This window comes from Priapulus caudatus, unplaced genomic scaffold (genome assembly GCF_000485595.1).
Source record: "Priapulus caudatus unplaced genomic scaffold, Priapulus_caudatus-5.0.1 Scaffold304, whole genome shotgun sequence".
Lineage (NCBI taxonomy): Eukaryota > Metazoa > Priapulida > Priapulimorpha > Priapulimorphida > Priapulidae > Priapulus > Priapulus caudatus.
In genome coordinates this window covers 78,248-79,569 of record NW_014577365.1, presented here as the reverse complement: position 1 = coordinate 79,569, position 1,322 = coordinate 78,248, and the positions used below count along the sequence as shown (strand labels likewise).

The following is a 1,322-nucleotide window of genomic DNA, read 5'->3' as shown; positions in this document are numbered from 1 at the left end:
AAAAGAGAGAGAGAGAGAGAGATAGAAAGAGAAATACAGAGAGCGAGAAAGAAAGAGAGAGAGAGAGAGAGATAGAAAGAGAAATACAGAGAGAGGGACACACAGAGCGGAGAGAGCAAGATACAGAATCATCCCTGTATAGCAGAAGGTGATGCCAGCCTGTGATGTTGTCTGTGTTCAGGACTGCTCCAGACAGCTGGTCACCGTGGACATGGACCTGACTGATGCCCAGTACGTGCAGTTCTTCTACAAGTACGGCTGCCTGAACCAGCCGAACAAGCGAGATGAGAACATCATAGTCCAATACTCACCAGATAGTGGCTCCACGTGGAGAAATCTGGTAGAACTGTTTGCCGACGACACAGACCCAAGGTGAGTCATTAGTCGTTTGTATTGAAGTGTGAAATCTATATAGAATGCAAGATTCACGACTTATTTAATGATTATAAATAAATAATTAATGTGGGATATCTGTGTAACACCCCTATAAATACAGTTACCTACCTAAATGCATGTTAAAACATGGGTATTCACATATTGACAGATTGATAATAATAAATATATTCAAGGACATATGTACCAACACACGCCACGAGCAATGTGTTATTATATAATAATTATACAATAATTATTTTAATAATGCGTTGTTATAATTATGCGTTACGTAATTTTAATCGAAGATACATCTCAGACTTTGTTTTAAATTTTAGTGCAATGTTAAGGATTACATCAGAAAAATTAATTTCATTTGAGTGTAATCATTGAAATTGATCATACGTGTGTTTATGTGTGTGTGCCGGTGTGTGTGTCTATGTGTGTGTGTGTGTGGGTTGTGTGTTGTGTGTGTGCGTGCGTGCGTGCGTGCGTGCGTGCGTGCGTGCGTGCGTGCGTGCGTGCGCGTGCGTGCGTGTGCGCACGTGCGTGCGTGTGCGCGTGTGCGTGTGTGCTGAGCCTTATATGGGTGTCCGTGGATTTTAATTGTAGCTGTTCTCTATAAGTTCACATTAATTGTTACAGGTTCTTTTCTGTAAATCTCCCACGAGAAGCAAAAGTACAGGGAGCTAGAATACGCTGGTGGCAACCTTCAAACAGCGGGCCAAATAAGGACGACTGGGCAATCGATAATGTCTTCATAGGAGGTAAGAGAGCCTTGTTAGAGCAAACAGAGAGAGTGAGAAAGAAAGAAAGAGGTGTAGGGGGATTAGCGAGAGAGTGAGAGACAGTCCGAGAGCGATAGAGAGAGAGAGAGAGAGAGAGAGAGAGAGAGAGAGAGAGAGAGCGAGAGAGAGAGAGAGAGATAGAGAGGGAGAAAGTAGGAGAGA

The 1,322-nt window shown here is 43.0% G+C and overlaps 1 protein-coding gene across 1 annotated transcript in view; it reads left to right on the top strand.

Moving 5' to 3' along the window:
- Positions 1-1,322, top strand: part of LOC106808781 (reelin-like) — a 50,271-nt gene that overhangs the window by 45,192 nt on the left and 3,757 nt on the right. Inside the window, exons 29-30 of the mRNA XM_014811632.1 lie at positions 182-372; positions 1,018-1,139. Of these exons, the coding sequence (XP_014667118.1) occupies positions 182-372; positions 1,018-1,139 (313 nt within the window). The remainder of the gene's footprint in view (positions 1-181; positions 373-1,017; positions 1,140-1,322) is intronic.